This window comes from Styela clava, chromosome 8, assembly GCF_964204865.1.
Source record: "Styela clava chromosome 8, kaStyClav1.hap1.2, whole genome shotgun sequence".
Taxonomy (NCBI): Eukaryota; Metazoa; Chordata; class Ascidiacea; order Stolidobranchia; family Styelidae; genus Styela; species Styela clava.
This window is the reverse complement of record NC_135257.1, coordinates 3,588,794-3,610,804: the sequence shown is the minus strand read 5'-3', so window position 1 is coordinate 3,610,804 and position 22,011 is coordinate 3,588,794. Positions and strand designations below refer to the sequence as shown.

The window sequence follows — 22,011 nt, the reverse complement described above, 5'->3', positions numbered from 1 at the left end:
ATACACGATCTAAAACACAAGGTATATAATATTTGTATCCTACATAAATATTATATCCGAAAAAAAAGATAGGAAGAAAAATTAAATAATATTTTGCCAGTGACAATGAGATCTAATTGCTACGTTTTTCCATGACGATGTTTCACCACCCAGTTCAAATCATCAAAATTTTTTGGGGTCATTTATAAATTGAAAAAAGAAATTGATGGAAATGAAATATCTATATTTCTACAAATATGAAGAATAGCATTATGGTATAATGGTATCATTACCGAAGCCTCACTCACATGATTAAATTTTTGGCATGTTTTTTATTGAATACAAGCTCCGAAACTGATGGACAGACCGATACATGATTTTCAGCACACAGAAGTGGAAAAAATCGCTATAAGATTATCACTATTATTTTTAAATTTTCTCCGAGTCTTATTGGACTAATTTTGCTGTTTTATAACCCACGGGACACATTCCATGACATATGAGAACATTGTATTCCGCCACTCTTGTCCTCTCGCTGTTGCATGTTTTTCACAAGGAAAAAAAGATGAGCAAGTCACTTCATTAGTCGCAATCAGTTGCAAATCCTTGTTGAAAGTAGTGCTTGTTATTCCTCGGGTATTCTATCACCTAACTATTATACAAACTGCGATACTGGTTTTATCTAAAATTAATCTTGCAGCCTATTTTTTAACGCGCCCTGAACCCCAGCCGTTACGTCGCGCTCTTCTGGCCACTTCCCTTTACTGGCCTTGAAATTTTGGCCCACGGCCAAATAAGTTTGGGAACCTCTGATTTAAATGAAACGGATTTTTGGTCCTGAGACTCACGTCGACTTTTTGTTATCTCAACGTAAAGCCAGATATAATTTCAACAGATAATTGTACCCCCAGAAACATGACCGGCCAAATCTAATATGAACATGCGACAATCACTCCGCTTAATAGCTGGATGGTCAAAATATTTTTTCTGTAAACATCGTACTATATTTATTTGGATGACATAATGGTATGGATGAAACACGACTCGTGCTACATTCGTCTGCTAGAATTTTTTTACTCCTAAATTTTTCTTCTAAGTTGAAGAGATCTTCAACACTCAATTACATTACCTACCTAGTTGCAGGTATCCGCTTAACATGCTTTCATAAGATATATGTTCATCTTCAATGTACGGAGTTATTGCTGCACTTTAACAAACAGATAACAAACAGAAAAAATAGTTAGGATCAAGCATTGGTATGAAACATGTTTATTTAGACAAACTGTTAACAATTTAAACAAAAAAAAAAACACAAGGTGGGAACCAATCTTTATACAAAACTTGGTACTTATGAAATTCTACTAAGTCAAGTGCATGATCCGAGGTTATAATTAACAATTTGTAAACAATGATACTCAATCCAGATGGAAACTTAATTATATCAAGTTTAATCAAATAATATGTAATCAATGCATTGAAATTTCGGAAATATGTGTGTGTATGAAAGGTGGAACCAAAGCCAGGGTTCCACACTCATTCAGCATTCAAGATATGAAATGAGGCTTGAATTTATTGCACAAATTAACCAAGAGCAAACACCTTAAAGTTAATGATCGTTTCTCAATGAAATGATTCAGATCCTATCAAAGTTGTCATGTCTTCTTTACATATAAACCACATTATCCGACAGAATACATACAAAGATCAACTTGAATTGTAAAGAATACATATGCAAAAGGTTAATGTATACGTTTGTTTCATTTTGTGTAAATAATATAAGTTTACATTTATTATATACTTCATGAACGATTCACTTTGTGAAACTATCAAAAAATACACATGCAGAAGTTCAAATTTAGTTGCACTTGACAACATATACAAAATATTAAGACATTGAAATCTGCACATATTGAGTAATTGTATTACAAGAAATATCGGCAGTGTAATTGAGCAGAAAATCCTTGTATAAAAGAGTGCAAGGAACATGACTTAGAAAATTATAATATAAAAGTCCGTCCAAAAAGTTGGAACAACCTAAACTGTACCACATACAACACAAGTCAAAATTTTTTCTGAAATACATTCAAAAATGAGTGCACAATTGTAATTTCATATATTGATATAATGAAAAACTAAGTTGGCATATTACATATTAAGATGAAAGTACATTAGATATCATTCATCATTCAGAATTTTGAAATATACACATGAAAATGTTTGATCTAAATTTGTTCCTGAGTGTAGCGACATTGAATTATAACTTAATTTATCCAGCTCTACCGTTGTTAACAACTTGGAAATCAATAGCAACACACATTAACAAAGTCTTATAATTCTTTTCTGAAATTTTAATAGCATTCAATGAGCTTGACATATGATACAACGGTATGTTGCCAAAATCGAAGTCCATAACAGAGAATCAAGTCTATATGTTATCAATTTTTTCTTGTTTTATTTCTGGCTCTGGTTTAACTTTCACTCCTTGTTCCACTTTCCACTGGAGGCATTTTTTGATTTCCAACCCGATAGCCTTTGCCATTGGAGGAGGGACAGCATTCCCCACTTCTCTATGCTTGTCCAAGACTGTGCCAAAAAATCGATATGTGTCAGGAAACCCTTGAGAACGAGCACATTCACGAACACTGACAACGCGGTGTTGCTCAGGGTGCAAAACCCGCCCTTGTTTACCCATAGGTTCAGGGTTAGTAACAGTAGTGCTGAAAAATCCATCCCAGTCAAGACGACCATACAAACCTGCCCAATGGTTATGACGATTGCCAGTGTGGGGAAGACACCAAGGTATCAGTGTATTGAACTGACGATCCATAGGATCACAGGACTGTCCCGTCGCACATTGACAAACACCTCTTAATGCACCATTTGGGCCTTTGCCTTGCTTCTTATCATTATGAGTGTATCTTAATAACTTGGAGGTGGTTCCATCTGCGAATTTTACAGTTATGTTTGGAAGATCTCTCCAATCTGAACCAGGTGCATGAGGAATATAAGACATTCTAGCTGCGACAAGTGGACTCATCTCTTTACATATATGATCCCGTAGAATAGGCTGGTAGCTTGTGCCACGAATTTTTCGTTGAAAGTCACTCAATGGTTCTGAATCATACTGCCTTTCCAATTTAGAGTATCCGTTTGGAATTTTCGGCAAATCAGACATCGCATCTCGTACTGTGATAGTTCGAAAAGGTGCAGAGCTAAGACGTGTGATGTTATTCATGTAACGTTTATCATCAACCTGTGCAGTCAAAGATCCACTTTTCAGCGAAAATCCATGTAGAGGCTCAGGATACAGAGGTAGTTTTTCTCCTGGTGCTGCAGCAAGAATGATTGCTCGTCGTCTTGTCTGAGCAACACCATAGTGACCAGCTTGCAACACTCCGAACGTGCATTGATAACCCATTCTCACTAGACAAGCCAGAGTCAATTTTAACACCATACAATTTTTAAAAGAAACAAAATTGCGCACATTTTCAAGCAAGAAAAACTTTGGGCGAAGATAATCACAGTACGACAAGTAAGATACGACTAGAGAATTCTTGAAACGAGAATATTCTCTTGAGTTGAACCTATTCATTCCACTGAATCCTTGACAAGGTGGACCACCACACAAAAGTTCCACATCCCCTTTTCGTGGAAGAGTTTGCCCGCATGAATTTTTTTCTTCCCCATCCATGATACGTCGAAGAAGGACATTACAATCTTCTGTAAAAACAGTAGCACCGGGATTATTCAAACGATATGCCTGAGCAGCTGGATCCCAAAGCTCAACAGCATAGCAAGATTCTGCAATACCCGCTTGGTGAAAACCTTCCGAGAGGCCACCACAACCAGCAAATACATCCAATGTACGCAATTTTTTAAAACTGTGTTTTGATTCACATTCATCATCAATCTTCTCTTTTTCATCAGTAACTTTAATCTTTTTAGCATGAACTTTAACATTTGTTTTCTTTCCTGTTGATTGTCCAATGCGTCTTGCAGACAGTGGTGGATCATCAAATGACTTGTCATCTGCATCATATGATTCACTGAAATAAAATCTGTCAGAACCACCAGCTGTGTATTCTACGATACTTGATTTCAGGTCTAACTCATGTTCAACTCTACATTTACCTTGAACTTCAGTGAAGTTCACGATAGTCTTTTCACTAGACCAGAAGAGAAGATTTAAATCAGCAGAGTAGCTACCGCTGATACCTTTATGTGTGTTTTCAGACCGATAAAACTTTCTAACTTGAATTTTGACTTGATCACTTGGATTGCCATTTGTCTTCATATTAGAAAATATTGATACTATTCTTGCAACCCGAAAAGGCTCAGGGACGTTTTCATTACTCCCCTTGATGTGTTTTGTAGATTTGCGATAATATTCAGGGTATTTTTCAAAGTCTATTTTCTTGTTCTTTTTTGGCTTTTCTTCATTATTGTTTGGCTGAACGAAATCGAATCCATATGCCTCCACTGGAAGATATACAGAATCACCAACAGAATAGCTCACTCCATCATATTGTACTTTATTGTAAACAACTTTCTTTTCGGTCCGTTCTATTTCATCAATTGCTTTTGGAACACCAGCTTCATCTTTAGCATTGAGTCTGGCACATGATTCACATTCCCCCTCTTTGCATGAAGAGATCGGGGGGTCCTCAAATCGAGCAATATCAGAATCATACCATTTCTGACAGAAGAAATCGCTGATTCCATCGCAGTTATGCTTTTCAGGAATTTCACCTCCAAGCGTAAACCAATTCTCAGGAGTGCTTTTCATTTCAACATTTACCTTACTATTCACAAACTCAAGTTTTGTGTCTTCACAATCGTCAATTAAAAATAATTCTCCTTTATCTGCAACCTCGCCTAGAATTGATTCGGTAGCACGAATGTACCAATCAATATGAATCATTTTTGTTTTGTCAGGTTCCTCCCACATTTGAATAATCTTACCAATGAAAAGATGTTTACTTTGATCCTGAGGAAGTACAGAGACACAATCACCAAGAGTTATTTCATCTTCATTAATTTTGGCAGTGCCATAATATATTTTATTGGAAGTTTCAGTCCCAAATGGGACATAGGGATCACCAACCCACTTGTGAAGATTTTTTGATTTTCGTAGACCCTTCGATTTCGGACTTTTTGGTAATTTTTCAACAATTACATCTTTTTCTTCTTCAGTTTCTGAACCCTTGTCTACATCATATATCATTTCTTGACATTTTCTTTCCACACAAGATTGTTTGGCGATTCCCTTTCCACCAAATTTCACCATATCTTTACAAGCATTACAATTTCCACAATCTGGCAATAAGCATCGTTCACAAGCACCACATCGTTTTCGTCGTGGTGCACTGACTTTTGTCTCAACTGTTCCTTGAAAAAACGACTCTGTCATGAAGGCCACAAGAGGCGTTGTTGTAGCTTTTGTTGATGAAGCTTTTACAGCCTTTTTGTCTTTGATAATACGCTTTCGTACTGCTTTACGTTTACCCAGGGTAACACCAGCTAGATGGACAAGGTCACGCATGCATGGATGAGATAGTAATGAATCTTCATCTTCTTCCCTGGATCCATCAAAAGAATCTACTTGTTCAACAACAAATTGTGCATGGCGTAGGAGACTGTCCTCTGTAAAATGAGTGATATTTAAGTTGGCAGGTGGAACACAAGTCTGGATACGATTTACTAAATCCTCATACACTGCCTCAATTGTATCAGTAAGGAACTCAATAACGATTTTACTCATATAAATTTTCTCTTGCATGCTATTCCATAGCTTAGAATAAGAAGCACTAGCCTCCATCAAATAATAATCAGCAAATGCAGTTGAAAATCCAACGAGAGCTGCTTCACCACCATCAAAACCTGCAGTCCACCACTCATTGATCGGTCCCAACCTGGTTCCAAGCACTCCATTTTCAACACCTGCATCTTCAATATATACAGGTTTGATAACACCACTGAAAAATAGCTCAACATTTTTCTCAATCAAACCAGCATCAAACGGACACAAATGTGTATTCTTGTCATAAACACTGAAATTAGTGATCTTGTGCTGAGGACGGCCAGTCTCTTCATTGCCCACAAACAGTGCCAATGATTCGTGAGTGAGAGCAATGAATTCTTCACTCGCATCTGGTGTGTCACCTTCAAACATTTCAACTTCGTCAAGTAACTGTCTGCAATATTTACATTTCATTGTATTTGGTGTCTTTTTTTGCAAAATTTCCCCAACGATTTTGTCTTTTTGTAATTCTGTTTCTTTGTGTGATTTCAATTCAGTAGTTCCATTCTCACATATTACATTATTTTCAATACTTGTCTTCAGTCGTTTCATATCTGAGGTGTTATTTACGACCTCATCGTTGAATGAATTATCATTTGGACCATTTTCTTTATCTTCTTCAGATGCTTTTCGTTTTGCTTTCCTCTTGAACATATCAGCAATGGTAGGTTGAATACAAGCCTTTTTGTGTTTTTTCTCATCATTTTGGGTTGAACTTTTCAGCATTCTTCAAAATTTTAATACTGAGTGCAATAACACAATAAGACCTAAACTGTAAAACTAAGAGTGTAACAGAATTTAAAACCATAATGACCAAGAAGAGCACAATATAAATAGCAGATGCATGAAGATATACTAAGCTAAACTTACGCCAATATACCAACCTGTTTGTTCGTATGTGGTAGAATGTAGCCTAAATTTTCCTATCAATAATAATGTAAAATTCCCGAATTTACAAATTGACTATGGACCATAACATATATAGAACATGAGCACAGCTTTATTTCTATTAACTGACCAATATGATGCAAAAAACAAACACATCTTCACTGCATGAATGCATACTGGGAAAAATATTTTTATACTGTTACAAGTTTTAACATACAGTCAGCCAGAAAACTTGTTATTTTCTAAATTATAAAGACAAGTAAATTTATTCTACTTTAATGTACAATAAAAATATTTCTACTCCTAATGTGGGATATTTTAGAGAATCGCAGATTAATACGTCGAAACGCCCTTTTATCTTTTGAACTAATGTGGATGCGTATTATTTTTTAAATTCTAAAGACAAGTAAATTTAATATACTTTAATGTACAATAAAAATATTTCTACTCCTAATAAGAGATCTTTTAGAAAATCGAAATTGAATTTCTTGAATACACTCTGATTCTCAGCAATGTATATTTCTATATGTCGCGGTAATGGCACTTTAATGTCAGATTTTTGAAGTGAACACCGCTGGGATTTGTGGGTAAAATATTTCGCCGCAATTTCGCTAGGATCACGATGGCAAATAGATTGTTTGTTTTTTTAAACCAAATGTCTGGACATTTCGAAATCAGAGAACTGTGCCCTACAGCCTTTACGTCTGTACTTTGATTGTTTTAGCCGCAACTAGCAAAAACCAAAAAACTAACTGATAACAGGATTTGCTCAATTCTTCACTCAGCATTGTGCAACAATAGAGCAATTTTCATATTGAATTTGAGGTAATATATAAAAAAAATATTGAATAAAATTTTTTTTCTTTACTTCTGTATATAATAGGACAATCCAATATTTGCCATCGACCATTTCACAAGATTTGCTTGTAAACAGCAAAGTTAATGCATAGAAGAAAATAACGACAGAGTATAAATAATAAATTTATGATAAATCTGAATATCAGTAGTTGTAATTAATATCACCAACCTAGAAATTTCCTTTTGATAGTCAAGTTGGGAAGTGGTATACTGGTAGTAATATTATTTATTCATCATCATGCGTAACTCAAACATACATTATTAACAAAATGAAATAAAAAAAAACATAGGTGAAAGAACTCTGCAGAGGTTATCTAGCTGTTGACCCACATTCTGACATTACATTTTTGTTTGTTATTCAGGCAGTTTGCTTAGTCAGATCCAAAAGTTGTAATGATCTGTGTATTGTACCGCTACCGCCACAGCAGCTCTGATTAGGATAGGATTTACATATTTATTTGGGCCATTCCAAGCAAAAGTTGAATTCCATCAATTTTTTAAAAAGTGTAGTGAAAGTAATTTTTTTTATTTCTGATATCAAAAGACATTGGAATTTTATTGGACTGCATTCATTTCATCGAACAATTTAAAATTTCACCTAGGTTTTTGGGGTCTGGTATAGTTTAGTACCACATGCACTTCTAATTGGCCTGGCTCAATAATTTTTGCACATGTCAATCCTAACCCCCATCTGACTACGTCACCGAAAAATTACGTCATTCCGACATCACAGTAGCGTAATATGGTCCATCAAAGTATGCGGAAGGTTGTCCAAAACGTGCAGACAATCACCCGAAATCGAGCAAGCGATTTCTCTCGTTTACTCGTCACAGCGTTCACGATAGGAGAGAGATCGCCGGCTTTAGCGAGTTCGTTGTCAACGGCGCAGATGCCATTTCGGGCGATCGTAATTATAATTTGGCAAGCCCCATGACGTGTTGGTGACGTAATTTTTGGATGGCATAGTCAGGTGGGGGTTAGGAATAACATATGCAAAATTCGTTATTCTATGCCCGCTGGAAGTACTTGTGGTACTAAACTATACTAGACCCGGTTTTTGATGGTTTATAAAAAATGGCCTGAAATGTAGAAATTTTGGTATAATTGTGTGGTACAGTTTTTTCATATGGAATTGACGCACTGGGTTTAAGTTAATAAAGTTTAAATGTTTGCAGTGCTGTAGGACATTTCTTTACCCATTTAACAATTTATTACCAGAATTTTAAGAGATGATAGAGGCCGCTATTTCGAAGTGGAAAAATGTCCTGTAGTGTCACATACAATATGCACATTATTGGCATGGATTTACAGTGTTACATTAAGTAACTTGAGCAACACATAGAGGGTCTCGTGTAGTTTCTTACCCAACATACTTCTAGTGGGCGTAGCATCACAATTTTTTGACATGTCAATCCTAACCCCCACCAGACTATGCCATCCAAAAATTACATCACAATCATGTCATAGAGCTTGTTAAATATACGTACTATCGCAAGAAATGGCATCGGCGCCGACGATAAAGAACTTACTAACATCAGCGATCTCTCTCATACTGGAATCGTCGCGACGTAAAAACGAGAGAAATAGCCGTTTGATTTCGGGTGCGCGTCTTGGATGAAAGTTCGTATAGTTTGAAGGTCTCTATCACGTCACTGTGACGTCGTAGAGACGTAATATTTGGATGGCATAGTCAGGTGGGGGTTAGGATTGACACATGAAAGAGACCCCACATATAGGGGTAGTTCAGCTACTGCACCAGAAAATATTATGGGCTCCTACTGTACCATCGCAAAAATTTACAGCACAACACAACGTACTGGTAGTGCATGGTGGATTTGCCGTCCTGTAGTGTCACAATATATTTTTTTATCTACCAAGTACCGTAAGTCCTGGGTGTAACTTTTGTGCAATTTTTTACATATTCAATAAAGCAACTGATTGGACAATGAAACAAAACATGTAGCTGAAAATGTAAAATTATATAGCATCCAACAACTTGCAAAATTTCTGGAATTGTCCTGTAGTGTCACTTTGAATAGCCCATTTCAGCATTTACGGTACCGTATGTACGTTTTAAAGATTCAGATATTTTGTTTGCTCTCCTGATTTTTCATAATCAGTTTTTACCCAATTGTTTTTATCAATCATTTTATTGTTATGCTGAATATGGAGTCGAAATAAACTTATACTTCCTGCAATAATGACCTGAATATGAACGCAAAATATCCAAGCCTTTTCCCAAACAAAAGCAAGTATCGCAGTTTCCCGCGAATAGCGTTCTATGCTAAAACTCGGCCACATCAAGTTTGGCGGCAAAAACCATAAAAAACGCAAACGCCCGATGTGCCATATGTACATAAGATATGCGATGTTAAGTGCAAAATATATAACGTATTTTAAGTGTATTTGGACAACAGAAAAGCGATATATCTCAGATTTTCGTGGAGTCACTCGTGTACCTAATGGACTTTTCCCCGATCATCGACTTCCTTGTTTACTGCGTGACATTGGCCAATCAGCAAGATGCAAAAAGTGACGTAACAATGCTCCCTTTTCGCATCAGCTCAGACACTTTTCTCACTCAGACAGATTTTCAAGCGTGGTCTGTAAACATTACCTCGTTTTCGCGTTTTTGAACTCGTTAGTTTTCGGTTGTGTTCCGGAAACCTAAATATAAATCAGATAATTTATTGATCACTATGTCTTCCTAGGAGTTTTAATTTAACTGCAGTAATAAAAGATTTGTGTAGAAATAGCTGTGATAGACTAGGCTAAAATTCTTCACCGGTACTTTCAAAAAACAGATTGTTGTATGCAATGAATCATAATCATGGTTTGAAACATACCACATTTTACAGGCGCCAACTCGCAGAAGCACTCTTAAAATTTAGCCTTGAAAATTTTGCAATGGTAAAGTAGGATAGGATTTACATATTTATACGGCTTATCCATATGGCGAACCACGGCCTCTCGTCCGGTTACCATTCCAAGTTTGGTATGGGATTAGTTATATTGTTTGTTTTCGGAAGCATGGACTTGGTGGTGGAGGTCGGAGGAAGCCGTAACCGACCAGCGGTTACGTGAACCACCCAACGACGGCGAGGAGTCCAGCAATACTCTCCCATGCGAACCCATGCAGAGTAATTAGAGGTGCGGTGGCGAGCGTATTCCTAACGCTTAGCCCGTTGAGCCACATCGCCGCGCCTATAGGTATAGGAAGAATTTTCGGGGGTCAACGGTTGGGGGAAGATTCATAGTCCAGAGGGTTCATAGACCATAGCGCGTTCTGCTTCCTCAGTTTCATACATTTTCTTAGGGGTATGAGATAGAAAACATTGTACTTTAAACATCAATATCTCCTGCTGTAGAGTTTCTATTTATGACTAAGTATTTAATGCACCTAGTTGAGTTTTCGACTTCTCAATCAGTACAACCCAGTGGCGGCGCGTCAATAGGGCCAACCGACGCAATGCCCCGGTTGTTTTTTCGGTATAATAAAAAATATTCGAAAAATACCTCAATATCGGTTGCACAGACTGTCTACGAGGTGCGGCTAAAAAGAAACGGGACTGACGTCACAGATTGCGCAACACGATTAACCATCGGTAATCAACACTTTTGCAGTGTGGCGTAATATGTGTTCTATGTTTAACAATTGAAGAATGACGATTGAGCAAAGAATTAACATTAAATTTTGCGTCAAACTTGGAAAAATGCATGTCAACTCGGCATGCATTCAATCGTTGAGCTTTCTGCTCCTCAGTCAACTCAAGAGCCTTTGGCATCATTTTGGCACACACCTTTCGCATTCCCAAAGTGTCAACCAAAATGGTGCGGACCGTTTCTTTGTCCATCCCAATTTCGTTGGCAATGACGCGAATTGTTAAGCGACGGTCACTGCGAACCAACTGTCAAACCTTTTCGATGTTGGTATCAGTAGTGGAAGTGCAAGGCCTCCCTGACCTCGGATCATCCTCCACCTCTTCCCTGCCTTCCACAAATCGCTTGTGCCATTCAAAAACTCTTGTTCTGGACATGAAAGAATCTCCATAAACAACACGCAACATCTGCAAAGTCTCAGTCGCCGTTTCTCCAAGTTTGACACAAAATTTGATATTAATTCTTTGCTCAGTCGTCATTCTTTAATTGAACCCCCTATCGCCAAAAAACTCCATCAGACCTCGCACAGCATTATTTTCAACAAGAAATTTATCACATTCACTTATGGATCCTGAAAAGCAAAAATAATTGCGATATTGTGTCAAAACAGCTGTTAAACATAGAACACATATTACGCCACACTGCAAAAGTGTTGATTACCGATGGTTAATCGCAGTGGCGGCGCGTGGTCATTTTGACAACCGGGGCAAGCTACTGCGGGACCAAGTCACCCTCATCTACGGGGACAGGATGAGCGCTGTAAGTTCTCCCATCATTTTATGAGTATGAAAACCATTCCATCGGTAACAACCAATCGGCAAAAGCGACAATTTTTAACGATAAGAAAGTGTCTTTAAAACCGGTCCAAGTCAAGGGATTAATAAATATAGACATAGTTTATTTTGAAACCTCTTTCAAAAGCAAAGGCAATATTTACCCAGATAAATACAATGACATATTAACAGAAACTTCGGGAAAGCAGACAAAACCTAAAATAAGGTTTAAAACGTTGCTATGAAGAAAGGAAAGTTAATGCAAAGATAAGGACATGCGTCGCTCACTCATAGATATATATGCTGCTAGACTTCTACTGCTTGAACATATATGCAACACGCCGCGGTTTCTTGGAAGCAAAATGCTCAATAACGCGCTGATTAAAGTCATGCATCCCAGAAATAACGTCTCTGTGAATGGATAAAACAGCCAGGGAATTTAATCTATCTTGCTTCATTGTGTTTCTGAGATACATTTTAATACGCTTCAGCGTGCTGAATGTTCGCTCTGCGTCGGCGGAAGAAATAGGCGTCGTCAAAATGATGTCCAGAAATTTTGCAGACGCCGCAAAGGTAGTTACTAGAGTGTTATCTATGTGGAACCCATAGAGCGCGCAAGTTGATGTGATGTTCAAAAAAGTTTGATTGGTGTATATACATCGCAATTCATTTTCCAATTTACCCACGTTTATCATGGGGTAAAATTTGGAGACAGTAGCCAACAAATGGATGGGAGATTGACGTGCAAATTTTGAAAAATTTTTGGGGTTCATCAAAGAGAACGCGGCAAGGTGTTCAGTGCGCAGACAATCGCCTATTTGATTCACCAGAATGTCACAGCATTCCTTTGCAGACAAAATCAAACGCTGCGTTGTTTGCCCGCGGTGTAAAGAAGCACTCCACGTGTCGTCGTATTTTATTGTTTCCCGGATACGAGATACAGCATCGCAGAAGTCTGAAATACACGACTGCACAGACGCTCCATCCATTAGCCTTGACTGCAATGCGCCGTATAATACATCCACGTGATAGAATATTGTGGAGAAAAAAGCGAGAAAAAATGAAAACTCACCATCTACTAGCAGACGCTTTAGACCTGCCGCCTCCCTCACAGAGCGTTCGTCCCAAACCGGAGAGCTCTGAATGCCATTGAAACACTCAATGAGCTCAGACCTAATTTTGGACACGCCCTACACCACGCGTGATTGGAAGTTCCAACGTGTTGGTGCACAAGCTGGGAGACGTGGCTACATATCTGGCGAAGGAGGTCAGAGCGCTTCGGCGAAACGGAAAAAAATGAAGAAAACCCCGAAACATTTGCAAAAAATATACGGACGAGAGGGGTATCAAGACACATATTTTTAATAACGAGGTTAAATTGGTGTGCATAACAATGTAAAAAATGCGCATGAGGAAAATCTTCTTTTATATAAACTTGAACACCATGTTTCGACCCACTCATGACTGCCGCGCCGTCATAAGTTTGAGCTATCAATTTTGACTTCGCGTTGTAAGGCTGTAACACTTCTTTTAGTACAGCCGATATCCCGCAAGCCGTGGGATCAACGATTGGTACAAAGCTGTGAAATCTCTCGGTAGGTTTACCATCTTTCACAGACCGAAAAATCACAGCCAGTTGGGAAACGCACGTGATGTCAGTTGTCTCGTCAGACTGAATCGAAAGGAACTGGCAATTCTCAATTTCCAGAGCCAAATGTTGTAAATAAATTTTATACATTGAGTCGAGCAAATCATTTTGGATATCCTTAGATGTCCCTTTCGAAACAGTTGCGGCATCAAGATGATCTCTCAATACTGTATCTAGGGATGCGGTGTATTCCACCATATCCAAAAATACCCCTCTATTAGAAGAGCCAGCCCGTTCATCGTGCCCACGGAGGGACAGCTCGTGACAACCAATGAACTTCAAAACATCTATCAATCGACCGAGAACAGTCAGTCAGTCAGTCGTTTATTTTTCACCAAAATGAAACATACACGTAATGCGAACAAAAATTAGAGAAAACATAAATAAAGGCATTTCATGGTGAAGGGTGACGCGAAAAAACCAATGTTGGTTATCTAGCAGCGACACCTGTGATAAATGTCTAACTTTGATACAAGTAGAATAGAATAAATCGAACACATTTAACCCTTTCCATGCGATTTTTATTTTTTATTAAATAATCGTATTTGCTACGCCGACTTTATGCATTTGTACCCCCACAACTAATCGATCGACTAACGAAAAAGTAATGATCCTCTGCTGCCCACTGACGGCTCGTTGGAAAGCTTATTTAAAGAGCTTGCAATTGGCGATTGAAAAATTTTTTTTTTTTTCAAAAGGGGTGGTCTGAGTCACAAACAGGATAGAAAAAAGACATTTTTTTTCTTGGGTGTTGAAACTTCAAGCCGTGATAAAAAATAGAAATATTCGCTAAATCCTTTACTGTTACCGCTTCTTGGTTGGCAAACAATAGCATAATATTACTGTAGCAATTTCGTTATCTAACTCAAAATACTTTGGTAGATGGAAGGGATAATATGTCTTCTATTACCACCCAAAAAACACCGAAATTTGCATAAATCAAAAACACTCCCTCGTTCCGCCGCAAATAAAACTCCCATGGTAAACGAAAGCGAGATTTACCGTCGCTTATGTTAATCTCGAAGAAGGCTTCTTATCAATAAACTAAAACCCGGAAAAACTAGACCAACAGTTTGCGACCGATTGCTAAATAAAACAGTGGAGTACATCAACGTACCCGCCGCAAACTAGCGAGTTTTGTCGTGGGTACGTATACGTGCCCACCGCACGGAAAGGGTTAAGCAGTGAAGGAAAGAATGTCCAAGAAAATCCAAAACCGTAACAAAAAAAGAGACTCCAGGCACAACCATGGTAATCATGGGCAACAGTATAGTAATATAACAGCAGTCCGACCACAGTCAGCGTCGTGGAACCCTACAAGAATATTGCTTTTGAGGCCGCGCGGTATGATAGTGGCCATGTACGCCGGGATACGTAATTAAGGCAGTTAGTTATTAGGAAATATATTTTGAAATATAAGCACATCTTGATGGTTACAATTATCTTAAATATGGGAGCAAGTTCAAGAAAGTATTGGCACTGTGGTATGGTTTCCAGAACTGGAGTCATTGGGGTGGAGTCATTGGAAAATTTGAGGAAGGAATTGGTATTGGATGAAAATACAATCCAATTCATGTAAACAGAGAAATGGAAAATTAACAGGTAAATACATCATTCAATTCTATGTTGTGAACTAAGAAATGCAAAAAGTTGAAAATACCAGACAACACAATTAGAATATAAAATATAGAGACACTAGTTTTTAAGAACCAAATAACAATTAATATAAATAAATCAATATTAATTCAGAGAGCAGGATCACTAAATCAAAAAGACCCTTATCATAGAAATCAGAACAAAATATGACCCATGAATTATTCGATTATATCCTTAGGTAGGCATAATCTCACCCTTTAAGGTTTAGTGAGGTAATCAATTACTGGGTACATTTTTGCATATACAGCGAAGGGCAAAACTGTGGGGATTATGGAAGAGAATCACTAAAATCGGATCCTTCACAACAGCCTTGATCCAGGTTCTGGGGGACACTTTTATAGGCTGTGGATCTGAACAAGTATTGAACTAACAATGGCAAGGCAAATGCTGATAGCACATCAAATCAAGGTGCTGGCAGGAGACGGGTAAGAAGAAAGTAAAAATTTTTTATACTTTACTTTGAATGTGGCATAGGTGGAGTCACGCAAACCATTGAGAATACTATTCCATGGCTGTTTTTCTCGACGTTTTGGTTGTGCCGACGAATAGAAACCGCGCGTCCTTCATCCAACTGTGCTGCAATATTAACATTTCCGAATGTTCGGTATTTTACTGCATTGTCCAGATGCTCCATAGAAGATTGATGATCCCTGGCACGCTCGGAAAGATGTTTAAGATCTCTAAAACCAAATTTACACCAACGTGAGTCACGGGCGGTAGCAAAAAGTAGGCAATAAAAACAAAAAAGTGCATTTTTGTCCTCGCTGTAACACAACCATTCGTGTTTTTTATATCAAGTTTCTGCGCAGAATGTACGCCGACGCTTTCCTCCGTCATGGGACTGTTCCAGCGAACAATTTTTTGGTTGATAAGGCCCAAGACGTTGTACCTCTAATTTTTGTTCCAGCGGCAGCTGCGAAAACGGAGTGCGAAGTAGTGCATCAACCTTATTCATTATGAGGTCTAAGGCTAAGAAATGCGAAGCCGGAAAGAAGTGAGGAGCTCAAAAGGAATGTGGAAAATCGAAAGCAAATGGACTAAAGGTCTCTAACTGATTCAAATAGCGAAACAAGCGACAAAAACGAAGGCGAGGAAACTATCAACTTTTCAAGCAACCAACGAACGAGAAGGAATGCGTGAATATGTCAACATGTTGTTGTAAGAAACGTCGGCATTGTGTCGTCATAATTTCGGGGATAGCCCCGATCGGCCCCGATGATTTAGTAAAAGAAACAGAAAACAAACGAGACAAACGCGGCGAGTGGAAGATAAAAGAGAGAATACGATATACAATGAGTAACCGGGGCAAAATCGGCGTCGCCCCGTCGACGTTCGGCGAAGGTTTTGCGAGCGAAAAATGAACCATGTCGGGAGAATATGGCTAGTGTAGACAGTCTGTGCAACCAATATTGAGGTATTTTTCGAATATTTTTTATTATACCGAAAAAACAACCGGGGCATTGCCCCGGTTGGCCCTATTGACGCGCCGCCACTGGTTAATCGTGTTGCGCAATCTGTGACGTCAGTCCCGTTTCTTTTTAGCCGCACCTCGTACACTAGCCATATTCTCCCGACATGGTTCATTTTTCGCTCGCAAAGCCTTCGCCGAACGTCGACGGGGCGACGCCGATTTTGCCCCGGTTGCTCATTGTATATCGTATTCTCTCTTTTATCTTCCACTCGCCGCGTTTGTCTCGTTTGTTTTCTGTTTCTTTTACTAAATCATCGGGGCCGATCGGGGCTAGCCCCGAAATTATGACGACACAATGCCGACGTTTCTTACAACAACGTGTTGACATATTCACGCATTCCTTCTCGTTCGTTGGTTGCTTGAAAAGTTGATAGTTTCCTCGCCTTCCTTTTCGTCGCTTGTTTCGCTATTTGAATCAGTTAGAGACCTTTAGTCCATTTGCTTTCGATTTTCCACATTCCTTTTGAGCTCCTCACTTCTTTCCGGCTTCGCATTTCTTAGCCTTAGACCTCATAATGAATAAGGTTGATGCGGGCAAACAACGCAGCGTTTGATTTTGTCTGCAAAGAAATGCTGTGACATTCTGGTGATTCAAATAGGCGATCGTCTGCGCACTGAACACCTTGCCGCGTTCTCTTTGATGAACCCCAAAAATTTTTCAAAATTTGCACGTCAATTTCCCATCCATTTGTTGGCTACTGTCTCCAAATTTTACCCCATGATAAACGTGGGTAAATTGGAAAATGAATTGCGATGTATATACACCAATCCAACTTTTTTGAACATCACATCAACTTGCGCGCTCTATGGGTTCCTCATAGATAACACTCTAGTAACTACCTTTGCGGCGTCTGCAAAATTTCTGGACATCATTTTGACGACGCCTATTTCTTCCGCCGACGCAGAGCGAACATTCAGCACGCTGAAGCGTATTAAAACGTATTTCAGAAACACAATGAAGCAAGATAAATTAAATTCCTTGGCTGTTTTATCCATTCACAGAGACGTTATTTCTGGGATGCATGACTTTAATCAGCGCGTTATTGAGCATTTTGCTTCCAAGAAACCGCGGCGTGTTGCATATATGTTCAAGCAGTAGAAGTCTAGCAGCATATATATCTATGAGTGAGCGACGCATGTCCTTATCTTTGCATTACCTTTCCTTTCTTCATAGTAACGTTCTAAACCTTATTACTTATCGATCTTAAGATCGGTAAGTATATTGATTGGTATTTGTCTGTATGTATGTCTGTATGTACGTATGTCTGTCTGTCTGTCTGTTAGATGCACGCGATATCTCACGAAGGCGTGGTTGAATCTGCTCCAAATTTTGCATGTGCATTCATCATGTCTCGGACCAGAAGCCTATTGATTTTGGATGAATTATGTCGTATAATTAGCGAGTTATTAATTAATTAGTGATGAAGAGATCTGGATTTTCACAAATCGAGAGATTTTCGAGACGCGCTGAATGTGTGTGTGCGTATCAGATGCGCAAGTTTTCACGCTAGTGAGTCAGAGCGAAGGATACACACCGCTAGATCGTATCTCGTGATTAATCTTTGAGCCTTGTCCATATCTCTCTTGTAACTTTGACGTCGTCGCGATGCGCGAGTTTCCTTCGAGAAATTTTCCACACTATTGAGTCAGAGCGAAGGATACACGCCGCGAGATCGTATCTCGTTACTTATAATTACTCCTTAAAGTTTAAGCAATGTCCATATCCCTAAATCAGGTTCGGGGTTGCAGAATTCCTCACCAAAATATCGCTAGGCTGTGTTTGAATAGCCGTCGCAAGCTGGGTTAGCGCCGTTGTATTTAACACAAACTATAGGATTGGTAAATACAGAAATAGGCTATTGGCTGGAAACTAATCGAAACAATCCAGTTCGGATTTGCAGAATTCTTCATAAAAGTATTTCCTCGAGTAGTATTTCGACGACATGGGGAGTTGGCTATTGTTTCCTACATTTCTGATATTGGCTGAAAACTAATCAAAACAATCCAGTTCGGGTTTGCAGAATTTTTCGAATCGAAACCGCAGTTTCTGTTTTGGGGGATCCCCTAACTTTCGATCGATAAGTCTTCGGTCTCTGACCGATATTCTCGTTTTAGGTTTTGTCTGCTTTCCCGAAGTTTCTGTTAATATGTCATTGTATTTATCTGGGTAAATATTGCCTTTCCTTTTGAAAGAGGTTTCAAAATAAACTATGTCTATATTTATTAATCCCTTGACTTGGACCGGTTTTAAAGACACTTTCTTATCGTTAAAAATTGTCGCTTTTGCCGATTGGTTGTTACCGATGGAATGGTTTTTATACTCATAAAATGATGGGAGAACTTACAGCGCTCATCCTGTCCCCGTAGATGGGGGTGACTTGGTCCCGCAGTAGCTTGCCCCGGTTGTCAAAATGACCACGCGCCGCCACTGGTACAACCTATTGTAAAATGGAAAGGTAAGATTGTGATATCAGAAAAGCCATGAACGGTAGATGTTCGATAACGCATAGAGCAGATTCATACATGGTATTACACTTGAAAAGACAGTAAGTTTGCGGGATAAAAAATTTACCGTTGGAGAATATTAAACCTGATATAAGTTTAAATAGCTAAAATCAACCAGATTTCCATGTTTGACTCTACATGACAAAATAGCATATTGAGTTACGAGAAATGTAACCTACGGTTGATTTTTAAATAATAGTTTTGTGTTGAGTTTGAATTTATATTTCTTTGACACCCGCGCTTCTTGAGCACATGCTATTTTATTCATTTGATTAGGAAGGTGGGAGTGAAGAGAATGAATGGCATTGATTTCTCTATCAGTAAACGCGAATGGAAACATATGTGTTCAAGCATTGATATTCGCAGTGAATTAAAAACTGAGTAACATAATTTATTCGGCTTGAATCTAAAGCACATTTGAATGAATCTAAAGTAAAATACAACAAAGGTAAATGGTAACCAACTAAATATATGAGAAATAACAAAATAAGTAGCGAATTGCTGACGCTAGCAGTAAGCGGTTCAGAAGTAAAATGAGTTAAGTTGAATGGAGCAACAACACACATGAGCAATAATCGCCGTCTGGTTTCGAACATGCTGCAACAATCATCGTCGGACTGCCACTGTGTAAATAAACAGTTATATTGAATTGCAAGCTATATTACATTATTTGAAACTGACGTTGTTTGCAACATACTTGTTTTCATTCAGCGGGGAAGATGCACGGCTATCTTCGTCAACAAATTGATTATTCCCAACATAGCTTAAAACTGGACAAGAAGCCTCGGTTTGATACGTAATTGAGCCGAAATGTCAGAATTTTTTTTTTATTTTCAAATAATTTTAATCAATACTAAAAATTTCTAACAGTGTTGTGTGTTTTTGCTTAGTCAAATTTGCACATATATATCGCACGTGTAGCAGGCTCTAATTTTTATTAAAACTGCACGGTGAGTCTTTTTATATAAATAGGTGCAATTATTCGCAGTACTTATTGTTATCATTCGATTGTAACTTTTGGGCAACAAAGGTCGAATGTGAATAAAAATAGCGAATTCCCTTGCAAAATATATACTCGAATTATTTTGATATGTTTCGAGACAAAAAGCGCCTTCTCAAATATTTTCATTAGAATTAGAATGCATTTAAGAAATACGATATTGTTGAACAGTTTGACGTCAAAATCAGTTTTCAAAATTACATAAATATTCAAACATGAAAAAATATTGAAAGTTTATTACGCTTTCCTCAAAGCGAGAACATAACTAGCATGGAAGTGTCACCACATTGTAAAGCTGAAAAGAAGTACCGGAACCGTGATTTTTTCTCCACCTTTATATATATGATCAAACATGAAATAAATTCGGGAAATTCTAAATACCTTTTCCTCATATTAATTTCTCTGTTTTAATTCAATGGTAACGTGCTTTATGACGTATGAGTCCACTTTTATTCTGCCACGCCCACTTTTATTCTGCCATGTCGGTTCCGATACGCAAACTTTGTATATATATATATATGGGTATTGCTATCTTGTTTAAATTTCTCATGATTAGTAGACAAACATAAATTTTAACTAAAACCCGACAAAAAGGTAAAAAGTGTCTTATCGACAACTATAGCAGCAAGTTACAATGTTATTACTTTTTATCATTTTCAAACAACGATCACTAGAACAAATCGGTTTCTGTTAGGTTATTACGTTATGGTCTGACAATTCAATTTATTCCAGTTGAACTTGTTTTACCACAATGATGCTCATAATTTACATTTTCTCGCCGAAGAAGAAACTATTCCTCTTATATATAGGTGCAATTATTCGCAACAGTACTTATTGATTTATTAGATTGAAATTTTTATGCGACACAGGTCGAATATGAACATCTAGTCGGTGTGGATAAAAATGGCGAATCCCGCTGCAAAATACTCGAGTTGTTTTGATAACCCTAGCAAACAAAAATCGCCTTTTCAAGTAGTTTCATTAGAATTTGCACGAAAATAGTAGAAAGATATTTTACTCGTGACCTAAATATGTTTAAACTAAAAGATACTCCTAATGTTGTATATTAAAATATAGAACGGGAAATTTTCATCACATTCAAGAACTGAGAAATATTAGTGCTTGAAGTAAGACTGAAATTTTATATGAGAGCAAAGTAAATATTGACCATTTAAAATGTTACTATGTTCAAGTTGTGTTTTTGATATTTTGGAAAAACAAAGCATTTTTCATTTCTAGGGTGCCTTAAAAACATTTGTAGGTTTAGTCAATGTTTTTCTATTTCGATTTCAATCTGCCTATTGTGATAAATGATAATAAGTTGACCGATTTTATATATACAAAAAATTGATTCGTACATGGTATCCAGATTGAATGAAAAACATCAAAAACATCCATATAAAAACAACACAACAAATAAACATAAGCAAAACAAAAATAACGCAATAAATACATAAAATACCTGATATATCAGATTCACAGTAAGTCTCAAAAAATATTTATAATATAGCAATTTAAGAGACCAAAAGTGAGGTATAGAATCTAAGATAGCCCGTAACAAACAGTATCTGGGAATCAAATAATGATTGTAATAAAATGTTATTGGAGTTCCTGCATCTCGTCATGAACAACCACAGATTTTTTTCTATGGAGTGCTTCGAAAGAGGGAATGTTCCCAGATACCATTTTGTGACGAACACTCTCAGATCTAGAGACACAGTGAATTACGCGATAAGCATTATTATATGAAATTTTAACTTTTTTATAATCATA

General features: G+C 37.7%; 1 protein-coding gene across 1 annotated transcript; it reads right to left on the bottom strand.

Moving 5' to 3' along the window:
* Nucleotides 1–1,225: 1,225 nt before the first annotated feature.
* Nucleotides 1,226–6,555, bottom strand: LOC120346783 (DNA (cytosine-5)-methyltransferase 1-like). The gene has a single exon (XM_039416604.2). The coding sequence runs from the start codon at nt 6,503–6,505 to the stop codon at nt 2,405–2,407; it is 4,101 nt and encodes a 1,366-aa protein (XP_039272538.2). The 5' UTR covers nt 6,506–6,555; the 3' UTR covers nt 1,226–2,404.
* Nucleotides 6,556–22,011: the final 15,456 nt, after the last annotated feature.